Source organism: Bubalus bubalis, chromosome 15 (genome assembly GCF_019923935.1).
Source record: "Bubalus bubalis isolate 160015118507 breed Murrah chromosome 15, NDDB_SH_1, whole genome shotgun sequence".
Lineage (NCBI taxonomy): Eukaryota > Metazoa > Chordata > Mammalia > Artiodactyla > Bovidae > Bubalus > Bubalus bubalis.
Genome location: NC_059171.1, coordinates 27194931 through 27216330, shown reverse-complemented (window position 1 = coordinate 27216330; position 21400 = coordinate 27194931). Strand labels below are relative to the sequence as shown.

Here is a 21400-nt window from a genome sequence, read left to right as displayed (position 1 = left end):
ATCAAATGAATGAACAAAAGTCATCTTCAACTCTTCTGCTTTTCACCTTACTCTGATATGAAACTGTGGTGTTGAGCAAAACACAACCTCTTAAAAATACTTCTTTTTCTCCTCCTTTTAATCCTGACTTAATTATAATAAATATTTCTTGAATATTTATCAAGTGCCAGATATTGTGCTAAATGTCATATGCATGATCACACTCTTTACTACAATCCTAGGAAGTAGCCACTCATCAGAAGCTTCATTTTATAGATGAAGAAAGTGAAATGTTGAATGCTGAGTATCTATTTCATAGTCACAAAGCTCCACTTAAACCCACTGGTCTGAGTAGAGAGTTGGCGCTCTTACTAACCACTCTGCTATACTTTCAAAGGTCTACAATCCACCTGATGCAAAGGGCCAACTCATTGGAAAAAACCCTGATGCTGGGAAAGACGGGAGGCAAAAGGAGAAGTGGGCAGCAGAGGATCAAATAATTATACAGCATCACCAACTCAATGGACATGAATCTGAGCAAATTCCGGGAGATAGTGATGGACAGGAGAGCCTGGCATGCTGCAGTCCATGGAGTCGCAAAGAGTCAGACACGACTTAGTGACTGAACAACCAAAACGATCTAATAATCTAAGACAGAAGACACCTCTGTGTGTGTGTATGTGTGTGTATCTGTGTAATATAATCTTATGAGGTTTGGAAATAAAATGTTACATCATCCATTTATTTTCATTCTTTATATAAAAATAAAAATTAACTATTACTAATATTTACTATACAGGTCAACCCTGGTAACGTGACTTAGTCCATATCCAGAAGTTACTGGATAATATAACCTAGGAGGAGGAGAATTTTACCAAATGTAGCCATTGACTTTGCCACCCTTACTACAGTTGGATGTTCCCAATTTAACAAATTTATGGATTTTACTATCCTTCCTTCCTTCACATCCTCCTTCCTTTAATTGAATACTTGATAAAAACTGTGCTAAACCCAGATTATATAGACTAAAGATACAGAAGAGCTCCTGATATCTTGGGTATATTTATTCTTTTATTTATGTGTTTATTCAATTTATAGGCAATTAAGAATCTGGTTTGTGCCAAGCACTGCTCCAGCTACAGAGGAATCAGTAGAAAACTAGAAGGACTGCTTATGTTCTAGAAGAAGAGATTAAAAAATTAAACCAAAATATATCTGGAGTTATGAGTTAATAAAGAAAAATAGGAATTTGGCAGCTCTTTCAAATAAAGGTGGTGAGGCACGGCCTCTCTGAGGAGATACACTTGAGGAGAGATTTGACTGAAATGAGTGTGAACACAGAAGTACCTGGGAGAGAAGCATTGTAAGGAAGATGAAGCGCATGTGCAAAGAACTGAGCTAGGAACGTGCCTGACGTGGTCACATACACAGGGAGGCCTATGTGGCCAGCATGGTGGGTGCCAAGGATGGTTCACACAAGACAGCAAGAGGCCAGAGTGGGTCAGATGATGTGGCTCCTCTGGGAAGAGCTTGGACATTTTGTTTTAAGTGTATTGTGAAGCTCCTGAAGAGTTTCGAACACAGTGTGGCAAGATCTGATTCACACTTTAAAGCCTGAACTTTGTCCACAAGTCTCTTCTCTATGTCTATGTCCCCATTGCTCCCCTGCAAACAAGTTCATCAGTACCATCTTTCTAGATTCCATACACATGCGCTAATATATGTCATTTTCTCTTTCTGACTTACTTCACTCTGGATAATAGGCTCTAGGGAAATGGGAGGAGGGTTCAGGAGGGAGGGGACATATGTATACCTGTGGCTGATTCATGGGGACGTATGGCAGAAACCAACACAAGATTGCAAAGCAATTATTCGCCAATAAAATAAATTAAAAAATAAAAAAGCTGAACTTTGGCTGTGGTGTGGAGATTACGTTGCAAAAAAGGTGGAAGCAGGAAGACCAATTAGGAGAAAAGCATAGTAGTCTAGGTGAGAGGTGACAGTGGTTTGGGTTCGGAACCAGGTGGAGTGCTGGAAAAATAGTGGATTCAGGATACACTATTTTGGGATATAACTTGTTAATGAATTTGACATGGGGTGGGTATAAGAAAAGCAGAGAAACAAAATTCTGGCATGATGACATACATGAATAACAATAGATGTATTGACACTGACTGTTTATTTATCTGTCTCCTCTACCAAACATTATTATAAGCAGCATCTGGCAAAAAGCAGGTGCTCAATACATACTCATTGTATAGACAACTTTGGACAAACCGCTAATAATAGTGTCTCTTACCTCTACATATTCTATCCTTCCAGTTACCATGTTAGCACCAGCTATAGGAGCATGAAGCATAATGCAGCCTCCAAACTGGTCACTTCCTATTTCTTCTCCAAACTTTCCTTGGAGACATGTCTGTGTAGCAAATTCACCTGTAAAAATAATTTTTAAGATACAATAAAGGAAAACCATGTCAAAATCCTCTCATATAAAGACTGCTTTTCACACCTAGTTATATCTTTTTATTTACATATAGTTTTAATCTTATCCTAGAACATAATTGCTTGCATTCATGTTATCTTTTCCTCTGCACAGTAAGGAAGGTAAGAGCCTTGTCTTGTTCACCTCTGCATTCCCTAAAGTACTTTGCTGTGCTGTGCTTAATCTCTCACTTGTATCTTGCTCTTTGCGACCCCATGGACTATAGCCTGCCAGGCTCTTCAGTCCATAGGGGAGTCTCCAGGCAAGAATACTGGAGTGGGTTGCCAGGCCCTCTCCAGGGGATCTTCTCAAACCAGGGATTGAACCCAGGTCTCCTGCATTGCAGGCAGATTCTTTACTGTCTGAGCTACCAGAGAAGCCCAAAAGTACTCACTTTAGTATCTTTCAAAGATACTAGATAAATATTTGAATGGCTGAATGAATGCTGATAAAGGTATTTTGCTTCATTATCCCTGAATTTATTTTCTGCAACATTTGGGATTAACATAGTTGATACAATCTTACACTGGTATAAGATTAGAACATGCATTATCTCATTTAATTCTTACAATGATAGAAGGTTGGCAGAACAGGAAGTATCTTTATATAAATCAGGATGAATCTAGGTTTATGATGGACATAGTGAGATGACGCAGATGAACTGGAATCAGAATGCAGGTCACTTGACATTGAATCCATTGAGCTTTGTTTTATGCTTCCCACTGAAGAAAAGGCTATACCTAAGGTGTACCAGTTATTATTCAACTATTTATAGGATTGTAATGGCAGTGGGCTTCACTGGCAGCTCAGCAGTAAAGAATCTGCCTGCCAATGCAGGAGATGCAGGTTCGATCCCCTAGGGAAGGAAACGGCAACCCACTCCGGTATTCTTGCCTGGAGAATCCATGGACAGGAGACCCTAGCCGGCTGCAGTCCACAGGGTCTCAAAGACTTGGACACGACTTAGCAACTAACCAACAACAACAGTAGTAGTGATCACATAAAATATTTAAAGAGACTTAAATGCACTGTGCTTCCTGACTATACACATTTATATAGTTATACATAGTTTTATGTAAACATATATATACAACATATGCATATGTATGTGTGTGTGTGTATACACACACATACATGTGTGCATGCTAAGTAGCTTCAGTTGTGTCCAACTCTTTGCAGTGCTATGGACTGTAGCCTGCCAGGCTCCTCTATCCATGGGATTCTCCAGGCAAGAATACTGGAGTAGGTTGCCATGTCCTCCTCCAGGGGATCTTCCCGACCCAGGGATGGAACCTCCGTTTTCCACAGCTGCTGCACTGTAGGTGGATTCTTTACTGCTGAGCTACCGAAGTCCATATACATACATATATATTATATATATGAGAACTATGGTAGGTTAAGGATAGCCATAGAACCAGTCCCAACTATTGACACCTGAGTAGAAGAGACACATGTCCCTTTAGGACCAAAGTAACTAACTGCTGGTGCTTAACTTCCCAGCCTTCTGATCTCCCGTCTCAGAGACCATGGAAACCCATGTGGAGATGAAGCCTCCATCAACCCAGACACCGGAAAATTACAGTGATCAGAGCCCCCCTGTTGACTCATACTGGACACATGTAGCATAAATAAGAAATAAACCTTTACCATTTTAACTCACTAAAATTTGGGGCTTATTTATTGCCAGTGCATAACCAAGTCTCTTAGTTCTGAACAGGAGCTGATTTTGCCCACAGGGAGTATTTCTGCAATGTCTGGAAACATTCAAGTTGACACACTAAGGCTACTAAAGTTACCTGTGTCAAATCCATCAGGACACGCTGGGATTTTGTTATTCCACTGCACGTTGTTAGATCCTCTTATTAAAATATTTCTTGTAAGAATTCCAATTTCTGCTCTTGCTTCAAAAAGAGTTCCATCAGGGAGGGTGACAGTGATCCCCAAGTGTGTGTAATTCAGTGGATCAGTGAGCGTTATGTTCCTGCCATCAGCAGATACAGATGCAATGGTCCTTTTTTCATTTTCTTGTTGGCTGTGTCTGTAAAAATTTTAACCACAAGCTCTCAGAATTAATATAAATTAACACAGTATTGCTTTGGTATATTTGTTTTATTCTATTTTGAAAACTTCATCTGTAAAATAGGAAAAAAATGTTTATGTCATACCATATGCTGAAGAGGAATTTGAAGATGGTATTTTACTCTCTCTAAAGTATTCAAAAGAACAACCTTTACAACTTTGAGGATCACACACAGTGGCTCTCAACCAAGGGTGATTTTATTCCCCTGGGGACATTTGGCAATGCCTGGACACATTTTTGGTTGTCATAACACAGCAAAGCAGGGACTGTTGTATTGGTGTAGGTGGTGTTGGTGTTGGTGGTACTGGTGGTGGTGTTGGTGGTGGTATTGGTATTGGTGGTGTTGGTGTTGGTGGAGGTGGTGGTGTTGTTGGTGGTATTGGTGGTGGTGGTGTTGGTGGAGGTGGTGTTGGTGGTATTGGTATTGGTGGTGGTGGTGTTGGTAGAGGTGGTGTTGGTGGAGGTGGTGGTGGTGGTGGTGTGTTGGTGGTGATATTGGTATTGATGGTGGTGGTGTTGGTGGAGGTGGTGTTGGTGGTAGTAGTGGTGGTGTTGTTGGTGGTGTTGGTATTGGTGGTGGTGGTGGTGGTATTGGTATTGGTGGTGGTGTTGGTGGTAGTAGTGGTGGTGTTGTTGGTGGTATTGGTATTGGTGGTGGTGGTAGTGGTGTTGGTATTGGTGGTGGTATTGTATTGATGATGGTGGTGTTGGTGTTGGTGGTGTTGGTGGAGGTGGTGTTGGTGGTATTGGTTGGTGTGGTGGTGTTGGTGGAGGTGGTGTTGGTGGTGGTAGTGATGGTGGTGGTGGTGATGGTGGTGGTGTTGGTATTGGTGGTGGTATTGCTTTGATGGTGGTGGTGTTGGTGTTGGTGGTGTGGTGGTGGTGGTGGTGGTGGTGTTGGTAGTGGTGGTGGTGGTGTTGGTGGTATTGGTTGGTGTGGTGGTGTTGGTGGAGGTGGTGGTGGTGGTAGTGGTGTTGGTGTTGGTGGTGGTATTGGTATTGGTGGTGGTGGTGTTGGTGGAGGTGGTGTTGGTGGTGGTAGTGATGGTGGTGGTGGTGATGGTGGTGGTGGTGTTGGTATTGGTGGTGGTATTGGTACTGATGGTGGTGGTGTTGGTGGAGGTGGTATTGGTGTTGATGGTATGGTGGTGGTGGTGGTGGTATTGTTATTGGTGGTGGTAGTGTTGGTGGGAGTGGTGTTGGTGGTGGTGTTGGTATTGGTATAGGTGGTGGTGGTGGCGGTGGTGGTGTTGCTACTAGTAGGCAATGGCTGAGGATGTTCCCAATACTCCTGTGATAAGCAAAGAATTAACCTGTTCAAAATGTCAATAGCGCTGAGGTTGGAAAAACCCTTACAGAGGGAGACTACTGGAGGTTTCAGAGCAGGGTAAAGAAATGACTGAGGTGAGTTCAGGAGGTCTTATTTCTACCCATTCCTTCAACACACTCCAAGTTCCAAGAAAAGGACTGGCCAAATTGATAATATACACATTCATGTATGAATCCTTCCAACAAATGTTTATTGAGTGTCTAGGAGGAAATGGCAACCCACTCCAATATTCTTGCCTGCAAATTCCATGGACAGAGGAAATTCTATGAACAGAGGTAGGCTACAGTTCACAGGGTTGCAAAGAGTCAGACACTACATAGCCACTGAACAAGAACAAGCCTGTTTTCTAGACATAGAGTTAAGTACTGGGAGGTGGGTACCAAGCAGAAATGCCCCTAACTTCAGAGAGACAAGTGTTTCTATGGCTGATTTTGTGTTTTATCTACTAAAGCATGTGACTGGTGCAATTGACAGAGGTGCCTTTAGGGAGTTATCAATGTATCTTCCTGACACTGTTTTTTGATTCCTCTCTTCCTTGCAAATCTTTCTCCTCCTTTAACTACCAGGTCAAATAACAATGTTGCATCTGAAATAGATTGGAAGGCACCCGTCTCAACTTTCCCAGCCTTTCTAGATTCCCAATAAGCGCTGCCCGAGGCCTCATGAGCACTCACAGTTACACACTGCAGACCTACCACCCATTTACCTCTCTGTCCTCCCATACCTGTCTGCTCCTCTAGGTAAGGCAACTGCTGAATCATTCTGTATGCTGAGTACCTGTCACAACTCAATCATAGATTTGACTGACTGAACAAATCAATGCAGAATAAATTCCTGAGGGAAGAAGATAGAGGAATGGAACCCAAATAAGAAGATGATGGAATATTCCAGCATGAGGGACTGGGAGTCTAAATTCAACTGAAAGTAAGGAAAGCTGGTGGAAGAGGCATTTCAAGGGCGGAACCCAAAGAACTTGGTGATGTGCAGAAAGTGAAGACAGCTGATAGTCAGAAGGTCACTAGGAAAATTTTTGTGAAGATGAAAATTAGATTGTAGGGCTTAAAAGGAAAAAAAATGGAGAGTGAGAATGAAATGGAAGAAATGGGCATGGTATTTAAGTGATTGAATAACTGAGAGAGAGAAAGGGAGGCGGTGGGGAGAGAGACAGAAAAGCTAGAAGAAACAGGAGACCACAGCTGGTTTTTTCCCAAAAGGGTAAGTGGATGGAAAGACATAATTCCCAAAGACCCAAGGAAGGAATTAGAGGGGGGGCGGGGAGGGGAAGTGGAGATTAAGGATGTTTGAGATAGGGCGTATCCATAATATTATAAGATCCCTCAGGTGATTTGGACTAACATCTCCCAGTTCTCTTGGATTCAGATGATACAGAGATGATATTTTTAGAGAAGAAGTTCTCAAAAGGATTTTTATATGTTCAGTTCAGTTGCTCAGTCGTGTCCGACTCTTTGCAACCCCATGAATTGCAGCGCTCCAGGCCTCCCTGTCCATCACCAACTCCCGGAGTTCACTCAGACTCACGTCCATCAAGTCGGTGATGCCATCTAGCCATCTCATCCTCTGTCGTCCCCTTCTCCTCCTGCTCCCAATCCCTCCCAGCATCAGAGTCTTTTCCAATGAGTCAACTCTTCGCATGAGGTGCCCAAAGTACTGGAGTTTCAGCTTTAGCATCATTCCTTCCAAAGAACATTCAGGGCTGATCTCCTTCAGAATGGACTGGTTGGATCTCCTTGCAGTCCAAGGGACTCTCAAGAGTCTTCTCCAACACCACAGTTCAAAAGCTTCAATTCTTCAGCTCTCAGCTTTCTTCACAGTCCAACTCTCACATCCATACATGACCACAGGAAAAACCATAGCCTTGACTAGACGGACCTTTGTTGGCAAAGTAATGTCTCTGCTTTTGAATATGCTATCTAGTTTGGACATAACTATGTTACTGCTAAGTCACTTCAGTCGTGTCCGACTCTGTGCAACCCTATAGATGGCAGCCCACCAGGCTCCCCCGTCCCTGGGATTCTTCAGGCAAGAACACTGGAGTGGGTTGCCATTTCCTTCTCCAATGCATGAAAGTGAAAAGTGAAAGTAAAGTCGCTCAGCCGTGTCCGACTCTTAGCGACCCCATGGACTGCGGCCTAGCAGGCTCCTCCATCCATGGGATTTTCCAGACAAGAGTACTGGAGTGGGTTCTCATTGCCTTAGGTGCACCTAAATGCACCTTTCCTTACTCTGTAATAATATCCAACATTTATATAGCACTAACTTTGAGCCAAGTTCCACTCTGTTTTACACATACTAACTCATTTAATCCTTACAATAATTCTGAGATACATACTAACAGCCCTCCAATTTTAGTGAAGCACAGAGAGGCAAAATAATATGGCATTAGGCCTCGTAAGTAGCATTGCTGGGGGTCGGACCTAGGTCGACTGACTTTAGAAGTAGTAATCTTAACCACCTGCGTTGCAAACTCTCAAATAGGATTTACAAATGAAATAGTGAACAACTAATTAGATTTGGTGGGAAATGCCTAAATTCTTGTTTATTAAAACTTTGGTTTGTTGTTCAGTCACTCAGTCGTGTCCGACTCTTTGCGACCCCTAAATTCTAAACTGACTTTTCTTTCACCCAGAAAAGCTATGAGGACTTCCTATTCTACAAGTAAGCTCTGTCATTTTGCTGCTTTTTAATTTTGCCATTATATCATCTCAAGGGCAGAGGAAAAAAAAGAGGGTGCTTATAAAGCTAAGTATATATTTAACTCTTCCTAACATCTGCAAGTCTATTTTTAACTTGGAAAGGGACAAGTTCAAAATGCCATCTTGAATTTTAATTCTAAATTGAGTCACGACCTTAATACAACTTAGCTGTTTCTTGTCATAAATTACTATTTGTTCCCTGATCCACATAACTATATCCAATTTTGCTATTACATAATTTGAACAATAAAGCAAAAATAAAGCTCCTCTTACTTTATCTCCCCACCAGTATTCTTGACGTAGCTATATTAGTTTTGTTCCTTGTATTTCTTATTTGCTAAAATATATAATTAAACATTAATTAAGGGTCATAAGCAGTTTCATGATAAAACATCAGACACCAAAGGTCATGTTAATCATTACTTATACTATAATTTCATCCCTATCATTCAATCATTACTAACAATTTTGCTCCATGGGAACCACTGCCAAGACTGTAAGATTAAAAAGACTTAACTAGCTGCTTTCAACTGTGCTCGTTGGTGACCCCAAACAAAGAAGCTCATTTACATTTTTGCATGCATTGATGTACTCAGCTAAAGCTCTCACTCAGAGGTTTTCTTTTTTTTTTTAATTGGAGTATAATTGCTTTCAATGTTGTGTTAATTTCTGCTGTACAATGTGAATCAGCCGTAAGTATACACATATCCCCTTCTTCCTGCCTCTCTCTCCCACCCCAATGCCCATCCATGCCTCTCGGTCATCACAGAGCACTGAGGTGAGCCCCCTGTGCTGTACAGCAGCTTCCCATAGCCCATCTATTCCACACGTGGTGTGTATATATGTCAATGCTACTCTCCCAATTCGTTACACCCTCCCTTTCCCCACTCTGTCCACATGTCCATTTCCCACGTCTACGTCTCTATTCCTGCCCTGCAAAAGGAAATCATCTGTACCATCTTTCTAGATTCCACATTCATACATTAATATATGGTATTTGTTTTTCTCTTTCTGACTTAACTGCATTCTGTAGGACATCACTCAGAGGTTTTCAAATAACTTTTAATAGCAGAATGCTCTTGTCAAATGAAATCTTATGTGGGAACTGAACCATGAAAAACGACTAAAATCTTTTATTAGTATATATTTATACTTTTTCTTATGGTAAATTCAGTCAATAAAAACTCACGCTAGGGATCAACTCAATGTTAATATCTGGCAAATAAATATTCGGCTGTCCAGGCTTCTTTACTTGAGGTTTCAAATGTAAATTAAATGGCTGTGGACCTCCTGAATCTTACCTTTTTTACACAGTTACACATTTCTATTCTAAATCAAAATTATCAGATCCAGAAGATATCATACCTGTGTCCTGTGCTTGCAATTACAATCTTATCTCCTGGTTTCCATGTTACTGCTTCTTGTAAAATCAAAGTCCGTTCCCCTGCCTTTGCAGTATGAGCCAAACGAGTCCAGATCACAGGAACAGGCAGACCTGGAGCCAACATACAAACCAACTGAGAGTTTCCTCAGGTATGTCTTCTGGAATACTAAGAGTTTTATGCATTTTAATCTCCTGGGTTGAATAACTTTTGAGAAGATTCATTTTAACTTACCATCTTATAACTTTCTCAAAAAAAAAACAAAACCATTTAGAGTGCTTTCTTTATAAAAGTAACAGTCACATTTGTAATAACATGTATGGGTCTACACATTTTGTAAAAGTCCTTCTGCAATGATATATTTCATATAAACTCAGTATCAATGGCATCATTTTGCTGTTCAGTCCCTTAGTTATGTCCAACTCTCTGCGACCCCATGGACTGTAGCCCACCAGGCTCCTCTGTCCATGGGATTTCCCAGGTAAGAACACTGGAGTGGGTTCTCATCCTTCTCCAGAATGGTATAATACTCTTGATAAAATGGCCAGAGGCATACATTGATAACATGGTCAGAGGCCTATTACCTTTGTCTTTGTTAATAGGAGTTGCTTAAATTGATAATCTGGAGACAAATGAAATGTGTAAATTTCTGAAAATTCCATTAGTGTATATATTTAGCCCAACGCAGGACATATATGAGCATAATCAGATATCATGTTTATATATTATAAATTTACAAAAGAAGTAGATTATTACAATAGAGAGGGCTTCCCAGGTGGCACTAGTGGTAAAGAACCCACCTGCCAATGCAGAAGACAGAAGAGATGTGGGTTCAATTCCTGGGTTGGGAAGATCCCCTGGAAGAAGGCATGGCAACCCACTCCAGTATTCTTGCCTGGAGAATCCCATGGACAGAGGAGCCCAGTGGGCTACAGTCTATAGGGTCACACAGAGTCAGACATGACTGAAGTGACGTAGCACACACGCACATTACAATAGAGAAGACTTCATATAAAAAGGTTCACACCATACTTCCTTTAAACAATGCTACTCTGACACCACAAACAGGATTACAATAATTTTTCTTTGCTGATAATTTTTCAGAATATAGTTACAGAAAAATGCAACTATAAATTTATAGTTGTATGTTAGAAAGAGCCCATTTTAAAATACAAATGGAAGACGTGACAATTTTTGCTTCCAGACTTAATGCTTTTCTATTCAGATAGGATGAGTAAAGAAAACAATCAATATGGACAGTCTCAAGTGCTAAATTAGGCAAACAATGTGACGGAAGGGCTTTCCAGGAGTGACCTTGGTTGTGCGTCTTGGTGGTCTTTAGGGGCTGACCTGGCCTGTGTGAAGGAGGGAAGAGATAAAGGGAGGTAAAGAGAGAGTCCATAAAGACAGGAGAAGCTTGGCGAGGCTGCATTTAGAGAGTTATCAGGAGGATTATCTCCGGCTTTTTGGCTAGTCTCTCCTGGACCAATTCCCTGAGCCATACCATGCAGATCCAGGATTCCTTCCCTCACAGCCAGCGTTTTGGCGCCATATACTGGGAGTTCAGGAGACCTCAGGTGCCCGTGCAAGGTAATGACCGCCCTGTGTTGAAATGGGGCTGCTTCTGTCCCAATCTGCAAGGGATTTCACGAGCATCACTCAAAAAGCTGAAACTCATTAGCTACGATTGTAATCACCCCAAAACAAATTCCTTCCTTCTGTCCCCTCTTTTGAGAATGGATTACTCCATTCTCAATATGGAGAGAGAAAGATAAACCTTACATTTTCCTCCATAAGATAAACCTTACATTTTCTAGTCAGTCAAATACATTGTGCCAGACCTTTGGAAAGGATACTGATTGACTTTGGCCACATATAGCTCAGAGGTAATTTTTTTTTTGCACTATTTAAATTTCTGCTCTCTGCAAGTATGCTTTATCTTCACATTAAAAGCACAAAAATATTCTGGGAAACTTTTACAATCCAGAAAAAAAGACTTTATGCTAAGAACTGAGATCTACAAAAAAGTAAATTGGTGAGAGTATAGCATAATTAAGTGTCCACTTCACACATGATATTTTAAAAAGAAATGGAGAGAGGTTATCAATAAGTTATCTCATATACCTGCAGAATGCCTCCATCTGTAATTAGAATATTTTCTGCCTGGAGTTCAATGTCAGCTTCATGAAATATTAGAGTTCCACCTAAAAACCATACAATTTTGAAATATATTACAAGGAAAATTCATATTAAAGCTATTTATTAAATTATACATTAAAAATTTGATTTTTTATTCATATCTGCTATCACTATGCATGTCACTTCACTTCAGTTCTTTGGCAATATGAAGTAAAATCAAACCCCAAGCCAGATTATTTTCCCTTGATCATTTGTTATTTTAAATGCTACTAAATAGTGCAGCTACAGTTTCTAGGTCTACAAACACAGGACCTCAAATTTAAATTAAGAACAAAAAATTGAAAGAAAAGAAAAATACTTTTTATAGAAAGTATTGTAATGTCAACATTAGCATTGAACTTTTATCCACTCATTTGCACCAGCAATAGCTATAGCCTATGATTAGCATAATTAAAGAATGTGCTGGGATACATTTTTTTAAGAGACTGATGTAGATTTGTGGACAGTAAAACTTCACTTGTTCAAATGTTCAATAATTATTAACTTCAAAGAGGTGAAACACTGCTATTACACCAGGATTTGAAACAAAAACAAAAAGCAAAGGTCTTTGATTAGCTAAGACCATTATGGCAAAGCTTTATATATTAAAGCTCCAAGTGTTTTATTCTTGCCAATTATTCTCTCTTTTATACACAGTGGTACCAGTTCTGGTTATTTAATTTTCTGTATTAAAAATAGAATATTAAGAAGCAGAGAGAACTTTGGGTAACAGTTGAAAGCAGGTTCACAGGCAAAGGTTAAACCACAATCTGACATCCAAGAGGAGCAAGAGGGGTCATTTAGTATAGACTTTAACACATCTCCGTGGTTTTTACAATCCCCAGGACCCACTATACTAGTTTTTCTAAATAGGAAATACTATTTTACGGTTTAATTCACTCCATGTGGATTCACTTACACATATACACACACAAACACACACAGTTATTGAAACAAAAGTTTAAGAAATATTTAACTTTAAAAAAACACGCTTACCCATATGAATATGGTACACTCTGATATTTTCTATTCTATTTTATTAAAAACATTCTGGTGGCAACACAATACATAATTTTATAACCACAAATGGATAATAACACTCAATTTAATAAATTTAGCACTACACTCTGAATTTGAAACATGATACAACTGTGGATGTTCATAATCATGAATCCTGATTAAATTAACCTCACAGAACCATTTCATAGGCAGAGTCTTAGAAACAGATTTTCAGAAATTTACCTTGAATAAGCAACATTTTCAGGATAGGGGTATTTTGATCTAGCAAAATTGTCTGTCCTTTTGTAATAACAACTAGGGAGCCTTCCTCTGGGGGAGATTTTCCTCCCCATGAGGAGTTGGAGGACCAAGTGTCCACGTACAGGAAGTCAGCATTAGCCTGTAACAGAACACAAGAGACTTTAAAAATTTAATTCAGAGATTTCATCATTTAATTTCTCAAAATGAAGAAATCTGACAACGAACATCTTAATTAACAATAAAGTATAACCTACTTTAAATACATTAGAGCTGCCAGTTGATTTCATTTCACAATAATAAAAAACTTAAAAAAATCTATTACCAATTACCTGCAAACCAGAATAATCAGAAGTCTGAAATTATAAACATTTTAGTAATAAGTAAAAAAAAAAACCTACTTTAAATTTTTTATAGTCACACCTTAGTTATTTTTTGGAGAAATTAACAAAGTAAAAAGTCCATTACTAGTGACTTCACTTCCCATAAGGCTAGTTTTTCTACTGCTGAGACTACTCTATGCGACAGCACTGTTACCCGTTTGGCCAGGCCGGTGCTTCTGATGCTGACGTGGACTGGAGCCCACCCTGAAGGAGAGTGGGCATTTGTCATGCAGATGACACAGGTCTTGTTGGAATACTCAACATCACACGTGGCTTCAGCTACGGTAACGAGAACATCCTCTACATTTTCACTGTAAAGTAAAAAGGAGGAAAACAAAACATTGATGTTTTTCTCAAATTTCTAGGTCACACTGACAAACCCTATTATTTGTATTATTGTAAAAATAATGATCTTACCCCATGAGCTATCAAAGTGCAGACTGACACTTTTTTGAGCAGTAAAACTTTAAAATATTTGTTGAGAAAAAAGTAAACAAAGAGATTAAGAGGTTGGTAAATAAAACTATATAAACTAGCAAGTTCTGCAGCACTGGAGGAAAAATGCTTGGGTTCAAATTACTGAGAGATTCTACATTCTTCTCCAAAATGGCACTTCAATAAGAGACTTTCTGTGATCATTTTGTCTAGCTGACATTTTTGCCATATTCATAGACTTTGGGATTTAACCACTGTGTAAAAATCCAAGTCCAATGTAGTTATAAGTATGTGAGGAATTAGCTTTGCCTGCTATGATTTAAATGATCTGGGGTTTTGAAGTCAGCCTAACTACTTGAAGGATGATGGCAGTGCAGTACATAAGCTTGAGCCAAAATAATGAACATATTTAGGAAGAAGGGATCTAAATAGTTACAATGAAATGGATCTGGTGGTTTAAGAGACGTTTCATTTGACCAATGAAGCAGATGATGGTTGGAAATGAGATTTGGCGGAAAGCATAACAGAAAAGTGATTTATACTTGTGATGTTACTAGGATATGGGGAAAATCAGTATCTTCTTTAATTTTAGTTTTCTAACCATAAAATGGGGTTTAAAAATATCTAAGAAGGTAAGCCAGGAAGATTCTATGGAGTAGAAAGGTTTGTGACACAGAGTATGCAGTCAGTAAACAGTAGTGTGGCTTTTCAGCGGATGGGCACACATTGTAAGTGCTCAGTTGCTCAGTCGTGTCTGACTCTTTGTGACCCCATGGACCGTAGCCCGCCAGGCTGGAATTTCCATTTCCTCCTCATTCCAACCCAGGGATCAAACCCATGTCTCTTGCAGCTCCTGCAGTGGCAGGTGGATTCTTTACTGCTGCGCCACCTGGGAAACCCAGGTACACATTGTTGTTGTTGTTTAGTCACGAAATCGTGTCTGACTATTTTGCAACTCCATGGACTGTGTCCTCCAGGCTCCTCTGTCCATGGGATTTCAGGGAAGAATACTGCAGTGGGTTGCCCTTTCCTTCTCCGGGTACACATTATTTGACTATATTTAAACACTGTCCTGGCACATGAGAAAGCATGTGTAATGGCTTGCGTCTGGAAAGACGCACTCCTGTATGTGTAATGTGAAGACAGTACCTGAAGCCTGATCCCAAGACTGTAAGTCTGGTGCCCCCTGCTGTACTGCCTCTCTTGGGAGCTATTTTGGTGATGAACGGCGTCATTGACATGCTGTATGTAAAAGGAGCCGTGGACTGAGAGGAATCCTTCCCGTTGACCACACTCACTTCACAGGCTTGCTCGGGTCCCCTCCCTGTGATAGGAGGACATCAAACTGAGTTCAGTTCTGCCATCAGGCCCTTACTCATGTCCAAACCCCCAAATATTTTCAATAACACCTTCCTTACCCAAAGTCACTTTCACTGGCTATACGTGAGTTAATAAGAATGTCTAGCAATAGTCAAAAACCTCACAAAATAAATGCACATTATCACCAGAGGGAAAACCCTTAGGTTCTTCCTCAGAGCCTCTTACTATAGATGATTCTACAAACCTGCCTGTTCAGTTTTCCAGTCCTAGAGGATTCAACACTGCAAATTAGAGAGGAAGGAACAAAGAACCACTCACAGCAGGTGCGCTGACAATGGCAAGGAGTGGCAGTTAAAAGCAAGGTGAGAGACAGAAAAACTACAGAAATGCAATCCAAAAATGTTGAAAGAAGAAGCAGAGCTCGTGTTAAGGCAAACAAATCTTGACAGGTCTTGATAGCATTGCTGCATTAAAAAAAAAAAAAAAAAACAATCAGAATACCAACTCTGATGTTAAAATGATAAACAAGCCCAGTCACAAAATGTTACATTTTCCTAAATATTCTTTAAGAAATCAGAAGAAGCAAAAATGTTTAGAAAAGCTTCATCAAATTTTGTTAATGCTTTAAAAAAATGTTTATATATAAACCATATCCCTTATTCATCTATATTATTCTCTTTGGTTCTTCTTAAATTTTGCTAGATAATTAAAGTTTATTGTGTACTTAAGATATCCGATATTTAAACTCCACAATAACCCATCAAATTAGGGTTAATATTATCTCCTTTCGATAGCTGGACAAATTGAAGCAGAAAGGAGTTGAGTCACTTAGCTGAGATGACAATGGTAGAATGAATTCAGGGGCTCCTTAAAGGGCGGGCTTTTAACCATTAAATAAAAATAAGTAAGAGTGGACTTCCCTGGTGGTCCACTGGTTAATAATCCACTTGTCAATGCAGGAGACGTGGGTTGGGGCCCTGGTCTGGGAAGATTCCACGCACTGCAGGAAAACTAAACCCATGGACCACAACTACTGAGTCCATGTGCTCCTACAGCCTGTGCTCACAGCAAGAGAAACCACCACAATGAGAAGCCTGCACGTCGCAAGGAAGAGCAGCCCCTGCTGGTCCCGACTGGTGAAAGCTGTGCAGAAAGCAACGAAGGCCCAGTGCAGCCAAAAGTAAATAAACAATAAAAATTTAAAATATAAATAAGAGTAATAATAATAGCAAGCCACGGATCATGTTTTGGATATCATTTTATCCACTTTACACACATTGGCTTATCAAGCCTCACAATAAGTAGGCTAATTATTTTCCTTTTACAGAGGAGGGAACCAAGGCACGGAGAGGTTGAATAACTTGCTCAGAAACACAGCCTGGGTTGGCATCTTGGCAATAAATTATCAGAATTCACTTCCTTAATAACCATTATAATATATATATATATACATATATACTATATATATGGTATACTGTACCATATACAGTATCCTAACTTTAAGGAAAGCTAATACTCCAATAGGTACTAAAAACTTGTTTTCCATTTGGTATGCTCCTTATGTAATAAACCAAAAAACTGCAGTTTGTTACAAACAATTCAGTTTAACTCAGATATCATGAATCTTGGAAAATACACAAGGGTAGAAAACAAAATTCTGAAGAAACTGCTGAAAATCAGGAAATCCATAAAGTTGATTCAGTTGCCCTAATGAACACTAAACCTTGAGAAAAAAGAAACTCAGACTGATCTCTATAAAATGAAACAGTTCTCAAAGACTGCCATTCTTTTTCTGACTGTTCGTGCATGCTAAGCTCAGTCATGTCTGACTCTGTGCGACTCTATGGACTGTAGCCTGCCAGGCTCCTCTGTCCATAGGATTCTCCAGGCAAGAATACTGGAGTGCGTTGCCATGCTCTCCTCCAGGGGACTACTTACCATTACCTGGTGGAATGTCACATAATAATGTTGTGCGATTAGAGTTCAGTCTGTCGACTGCACATTTTGAGCCACACACTAACACAACTGAATTTTGTGGATTAAACCCAGTGCCTGTCAAGGTCATGGTTTGACCACCACCGAAGCTCCCTAGTGAAGGCATGTAAGAAGGAAAGACAAAGTTAATGAAAAGAAAACCTCATCTGTACATATATTTAATACCTGAAATGGAAGCTAATTTCATTAAATGAAAAGATTCTTAGAACTGAAAATTTTTATATTATTGCAGCAGATTCTCTTTTGATTGTAGTGTTTTAAACCCCTCACTGAGTAAATGTCACATTTAGTCATTTATTTAAACTACTTCTAGGAATTTAAATTTTATTTAATAGAAATGTCACAAAGAATTTGAGTAGTCAAAACGCAAATGTAAAATTACTATTTTAGTTAAAAGTACATTGATTATAATTTCTTAAGGTTTTTAACCACTAAAATAATTTTCAAACAGAAAAAGATATTTATTTATGTAGACATAATTATATGTCAGTGATATTTAAACATTTTTTTTAAACATTTCCACATACAATCTGCATATTTTCAATAGTATTAAAACTTAAATATATTCTACAGCATGAAGAGAAATATAAGCATTAAACAAATATTTTGAAACTATGGATACCTTTGCATGCTTCTTGGTGCATAAACAAAAATATTTTAATGTGCTACAGGAACTATATATTTTAGCAGGGTTGGAAGAATATGTTTCTTTCTAAATAAGTGTTTACTGAAACAATGTAAAATATTTCTAGGCTCTGGCACATTCATGCTTACCTTGGCTTGGATGAATACTGTCAATAGTAAGTGGGTACTTAAATACAACTGCAGACATGGCAAAGCCTTTTGTTTTATGATGCATCGTGACAGGAAAAGTGCCACCAGCATGATCTCCAACAATGCACTGCAATACAGTATCATTGACCATGGTCACATTACACTGCGTGTCACTTATCATCACCGAAATTTCCAAGATGTCAGTACCAAAATTAGATCCAGTGATCCGAATTTCAGTTTCAGGAGGACCTTAAAAAGAAAGGCAGTCCATTATCTATCCTATACATATACATACCTAAACTCTAATACTTAGATATGCATTTAAAGATATACCTATTCACCTACATAAACAAAATTATATCTAGTATTTTAAAACTAACTGTTCATCACAGCACTGTTTATAATAGCCAGGACATGGAAGCAACCTAGATGTCCATCAGCAGATGAATGGATAAGAAAGCTATGGTACATATACACAATGGAGTATTACTCAGCCATTAAAAAGAATACATTTGAATCAGTTCTAATGAGGTGGATGAAACTGGAGCCTATTATACAGAGTGAACTAAGCCAGAAAGAAAAACACCAATACAGTATACTAACGCATATATATGGAATTTAGAAAGATGTTAACAATAACCCTGTGTACGAGACAGCAAAAGAGACACTGATGTATAGAATAGTCTTATGGACCCTGTGGGAGAGGGAGAGGGTGGGAAGATTTGGGAGAATGGCATTGAAACATGTAAAATATCATGTATGAAACGAGTTGCCAGTCCAGGTTCGATGCACGATACTGGATGCTTGGGGCTAGTGCACTGGGACGACCCAGAGGGATGGTATGGGGAGGGAGGAGGGAGGAGGGTTCAGGATGGGGAACACATGTATACCTGTGGCAGATTCATTTTGATATTTGACAAAACTAATACAATTTTGTAAAATTTAAAAATAAAATAAAATTAAAAAAAAAACTAATTGTTAATATAAACAATACATGTCATACACATTTTGGCTATAATCTCATTGCAGTTTTTGGTATCTTAACTGTAAGATATTTATAACAATGTTTATTATTTTCCAGTGCATCTGTCCATTCTACAGATGGAAGTTATAAGTTACTCGTAATTCAGGTTAATGGAAAAGAGAGAATAAAATAGACAAGATCTAGAGTTAGGAAGGAAGGACGAATGCCTGAAAGATGAAATGAATGCCTAAGCAGTGGGTGGTGGGTTAGAGTATATTTCACGGATGAAACTTATTTTGTAAAACTTTTGGTACTTTCTTGATATTTGCAACCTTTCTGAGGAATGAACTATTTTTTCTCCACTCAGATATTTTCAATATACATGACTTGATAAACAAATCATGATATATAAATAATTAGGTGTACGATAATCAACACAGAAATAAGGAATTAAAGACATAGATGAATGTTGATGTTAATGCCTTGAAAAAATGAAACTGGAATAAAGTATTTCAATCGTTCTGTTTCCTTCCTTCCTTCTTTTGACAAAAAGCATTGAGGGCATTACACACATGGAATTTTTCGCAGGTCATCCAAACACATACTTATATACCGATACAATAAGTGAATAGATATTAATCAACATAACCTGTTACAAATGCAGAATCAGCAAGTAGTAGTTGGTTTTTAATTCAACTAGTGATAGTAAAAATAACCATATAATTGACCATAGTAAGCATCACTGAAATGTAAGTTGTCATTTTAAAGACCATAGATATTAATGAGATCTTTCATGTTGAGAATAGTTTTAGGATATAAGATTTTAAAATGTTTTAAGGTCTTAAAGTTTTAATCTTGTCTAGTATTTGCACTTTTCAAATGGAAGCATTATTCTAAGAACGATCTATACCTTGTGTCTCTTCAGTAAACAAAATAGCTCAGTTCTCACTTGTCTACAAGTCTCTTCTATCTTCAGATATGCTGCTTTCAAAAATACATTCAAAGTGAGATGAGACAGAAATGGTTCATGGAAATAAGGAGCATATGTCAATATCTAGTTCTTCATTTCCAATGATTACAAATATATGGGGGAGATGGACAGGGAGGCCTGGCATGCTGTGATTCATGGGGTTGCAAAGTAGTCAGACATGACTGAGCGACTGAACTGAACTGATGCCATTGTTATTGCTAATATTTACTTTTTAAAATTCTAAATGAGAAAACTTAATGTCTAACAAAAAATTTCAATAGCAAGCTTCTTGAAAGCAGAGAATATATCTTACCCATGACACTGTAAACTAACAAAAACTTTTTTTAAAAGGCCAACATTTAATAAGTTCTTTATTAAAGAAACTTCTAAGTTGCATTATATGAATGAACTTCTATAACCTTATGAGAAAGGTATCTGCATGTATAAGGAATCTGATATTTTAAGAAATGTATCCAAAGTTTTGCCACTGAAAAGTAGAACAGAGAAGATGTGAACCCAGGTATCTAGGCCATGTTCTCAGCCACGAGACTATAGCTGCCTCTCCAGAATTCATTACATGGATCATAAGCATTCCAACAGCTTGAATGATCAGAAACAGCACAGCACAGTGACAAAGGATCAAGAAGTCACTCCATTGATTCTTAGCTTAGAAAAGCAACTCACACCAAATAATTAAGTAAATATTGTTTTATAATATTTTTTCCATCTGAATGGGCCAATTACTCCCTTAAGAAGAATTTTGTTGTGTTAATAATCAACTGAAGTTTCATGGAAACAAAAGAACGACTACTTATGAATTTTAACAGGTATTTTCTGTGCCGTATCAACACCAATGACACAAACTAATGACCAATTTTATCCATCGATATCCAGCTATTTCTTCCTCATTTCAAAATTAGTTCAAGTTCATGGAGATTTTGTTTTAAAATAGAAGTGGGAATTTCACTACAATTATGATCTCAAGAATGTACAAAAATAATCACAAAATAGACACTATGTGCTGTGCTTAGTTGCTCAGCTGTGTATGATTCTTTGTGACCCCATAGGTTCCTCTATCCATGGGGATTCTCCAGGCAAAAATACTGGAGTGGGTTGCCATGCCCTCCTCCAGGGGATCTTCCAGACCTGGGGAT

General features: G+C 38.7%; 1 protein-coding gene across 2 annotated transcripts in view; it reads right to left on the bottom strand.

The window, feature by feature from the left end:
- PKHD1L1 (PKHD1 like 1) overlaps positions 1-21400 on the bottom strand; it is a 177424-nt gene that overhangs the window by 72500 nt on the left and 83524 nt on the right. For both annotated transcript variants that reach the window (XM_006069588.4, XM_044928623.2), the window contains exons 39-48: positions 18313-18561; positions 17482-17631; positions 15373-15547; positions 13943-14099; positions 13391-13547; positions 12095-12174; positions 11475-11604; positions 9954-10083; positions 4261-4502; positions 2279-2415 (exon numbers count right to left, since the gene is read on the bottom strand). In XM_006069588.4, coding sequence (XP_006069650.4) covers positions 2279-2415; positions 4261-4502; positions 9954-10083; positions 11475-11604; positions 12095-12174; positions 13391-13547; positions 13943-14099; positions 15373-15547; positions 17482-17631; positions 18313-18561 — 1607 coding nt within the window. The remainder of the gene's footprint in view (positions 1-2278; positions 2416-4260; positions 4503-9953; positions 10084-11474; positions 11605-12094; positions 12175-13390; positions 13548-13942; positions 14100-15372; positions 15548-17481; positions 17632-18312; positions 18562-21400) is intronic.